General features: G+C 33.7%; 1 protein-coding gene across 1 annotated transcript; it reads left to right on the top strand.

Annotated features, from left to right (window-relative positions):
* The first annotated feature begins 984 nt into the window (after window positions 1-984).
* Window positions 985-1,657, top strand: LOC148550497 (uncharacterized). Its single transcript, XM_088492956.1, has 2 exons — window positions 985-1,516; window positions 1,620-1,657. The coding sequence occupies exons 1-2, from the start codon at window positions 985-987 to the stop codon at window positions 1,655-1,657; spliced, it is 570 nt and encodes a 189-aa protein (XP_088349082.1).
* Window positions 1,658-3,175: the final 1,518 nt, after the last annotated feature.

The raw sequence follows: 3,175 nt of genomic DNA, 5'->3' as shown, positions 1-3,175 counted from the left end.
AATTCATGTGCTCGGGTTTGCTTAACAACAGATTGTTGGACATCAAATTAGAATTATAGTTATATGAGCTTGACTGCACATTTTGTTGATGAAGAATGGAAGTTACAAAAGAGAATTATAAATTTCTGCCAGATTGAGAACCACAAGGGTAATACAGTAGGAAGAGAAATTGAGAAATGCTTGAGAGAGTGGGAAATTGAAAAAGTCTTCACAATCACAGTGGATAATGCAACTTTGAATGATGGAGCTATTACTTACCTTCAAAGGAAATTAGGTGCAAGAGGTGGGTTGGTGTGTGGAGGAAAGTATATGCATGTGAGATGTTACGCTCATGTTCTGAATTTGATAGTGAATGAAGGAATTAAGGAGCAACAAACTTCAATTGAAAGCATTAGAAATGCTGTCAGGTATGTTAGGTCCTCTCCTCAACGGACTAAAAAATTTAAAGACTGCATTGAGGCTGAGTTGGTTGAATCTAAAAGTCTTGTGTGCTTGGATGTTCCAACTAGGTGAAATTCTACCTATCTAATGTTGAAACATGCTGAGAAATTTGAAAAAGCTTTTGATAGACTTTTTGATCAAGAACCTGATTTTCTTAGATGGTTTGGAGAGGATAGTGGGGGAAAAAGGAAAGTTGGTCCACCTACACCACTTGATTGGCAACATGCTAGATTATTCATTGAGTTTTTGAGAATCTTTTATGAAATAACTTTGAGTTTCTCTTCTTCTTTACATGTTACATCAAACAAATATTTTCATAAAATTGCATCTATTGCTTCTCAATTAACATCTTGGAGCCAAAGTCATTCTGACTTGTTAGGGTCTATGGCATATTCTATGAAGAATAAATATCATAAATATTGGGGACCTGTTGACAAATTTAACCTGTTGTTACTTGTTGCTGTTGTATTGGATCCTCGTTATAAATTAGATTATCTCTGTTGGTGTTTGGAGGATGTTTATGACAAGGAAATGTCTACTAATATGACTGGTTTTGTTAAATTAACATTAGAGACTTTATATAAGTTTTATGAAAAGGAGGTTGTAGATGATAAAGGAAGGGAGGATGGTGGAAGTTCATCTAGAGATGTCTTGGATGATAATACTAAAGTCTCAACTAGTGCTAAGGGAGTTTTTGAAAATAGAGTGAATATGTGGAAAAAGCAAAAAAGAGAGAAGGCTAATGCAGATAGCAAGTCAGATGTGGAGAGATATCTGGCCGAGGATACTGTAGAAGATGAGAATTTTGATATATTGGCTTGGTGGAAAGTGAATGCTTCAAAATACAGAGTTCTTTCTCTCATAGCCCGTGACGTCTTAGATATTCCGGTCTCAACCGTTGCTTCTGAATCATGTTTTAGCACTGGTGGACGTGTGCTTGATGTCTTCTGCAGCTCTTTGTCACCATTAATGGCTGAAGCTTTGATATGCACTCAAAGTTGGTTGTGCCCTTCGAAACAAGAAGTTGGAGATCAAGAGTTTGATCAATTTGATAGTAGTCAGAAAATTGTTGAAGGTACATTTATAATATTTTTATTATTGTGACTTAATTATTTGAATCAATAATCTCTTATATGAAAATGAATAATTTTATATATTTTGTAATTTGTATTTTGTAGGTTTTACTAATGCATCCATATCACAAGGAACAAGTTGACAACATTAATAGCAATTGATGGATGACTATTCTTCTGTGGTTAATGTGGTGTTATAAAGACTATGAGTTAAAGTTCTATGTTTAGGAAGAACAAGACTTTTGTGTAATGTTTTGTGTTATTTGTTTGTGACTTAACTATTTAGTATTATGAGATAATATTAGTATTGATTGTGGTTATGTTTTAATTTTAGATAATGGTTGGTTCTTGTTATAATTTTTTAAGTGAATTTTACTATGTGAATTGTGAAATAATGGTTGGAGATTAGGTGAATTTTATATGCTAAAGACCCAGTTTTCACCCGGTTTTTACCCGGTTGTCACCCGGCCCGAAGATGCATAGGTTTCATCGGGTCTAGGGTCGGGTTAGGGTCTAAAAATTAGGCCCGGTCTATATTTCAGGCCGGGTCTGGGTCAGGCCAAACTCGGTGTGGCCCGGCCCATGTACACCCCTACTTAGCTGCAATGGAGGACATCAATGATTTGTCCTCGTTCAATTTCAATACAGTTATCTTGCAAGGTTGGAATGTATTAATGTTATCTAGCTTCACAGATACCTTAAACACAAATTTTCTGTGCTTAAATGAGTTGATCTCAACTGGAAACACATCTTTGTTAACACCCTGGTCAAAATTAAAAGAAAGGTATATAGCATAAAATGAGTTAAAGGTAGAAGACTAAATTAATGCATGCATATATATCTAATAAAATAAATTAATATTTGATAACTAAATATAGATATATGTAAAATTGTTAAAAAAAATAAATTATTTAACATGCTACCCGTGAAATTTATGAAAGGATCAAATGCAGTAATTTTCAAAAATTTAGAGGCTTCCTTATCATAAACAATAAACAAGGCAAAATCTGTATCATGGGACACTCTAAGATGGATACAAAACTTGAAAATTTAAATAAATGTGATGAGAATACATGAAATATATAACAATAACATTAAAGTACATATAAAGTAAGTAGAATAATACCTAAGTACATGAGTGTTGGGATAAATATCACATGATGAGCAATAATAAGAACTTTCATCTTCTTTCAATGAATGAAAACACATCTTACAATCCTTGTACCACCATCCAAATTTGGTTTCGATTGAAATTACAGTAGTAACATAAGTACCAAACTATTTAACAAAATAAAATAAATTATATCTCTAAATGTGAAGGTTGTGGTAGGCTTAGAGAAGGGGGTTGAATCTATGCCTTCCTTTTCAGTTGCTGTTATTACCCTTTTAAAACAAACTTTCAATTCAGGTTCTGATTGAACTCAGCAACGAAAATTTATGAGACAATTTATTTTTGTCTCATGAATATCAGAAAACAGAACTCAGCAAAGAAGAGAAAAGCTAACACCAGCATGTATCCTGGTTCGGTTGCCTTGTGCTATGCAACCTACATCTAGTCTCCTCCACAACAATGGAAGAATTTCACTATAGTTAACAGTATTACATACACCAATTTCACAGGATTGACCCAATCCTTTCACACTCAAGTTCTAACCTAACTT

The sequence above is a fragment of the Arachis ipaensis genome, chromosome B7 (assembly GCF_059453495.1).
Source record: "Arachis ipaensis isolate K30076 ecotype BB chromosome B7, ASM5945349v1, whole genome shotgun sequence".
Lineage (NCBI taxonomy): Eukaryota > Viridiplantae > Streptophyta > Magnoliopsida > Fabales > Fabaceae > Arachis > Arachis ipaensis.
The sequence above is the reverse complement of the archived record's forward strand: the minus strand, read 5'-3'. Positions and strand labels throughout refer to the sequence as shown.

Bases quoted from the DNA above. Each gene is read 5' to 3' on its own strand.
- LOC148550497 (XM_088492956.1), top strand. From the start codon at position 985: ATGACTGGTTTTGTTAAATTAACATTAGAGACTTTATATAAGTTTTAT. The intron at 1,517-1,619 runs GTACATTTATAA...TGTATTTTGTAG, and splicing joins TAGTCAGAAAATTGTTGAAG to GTTTTACTAATGCATCCATA.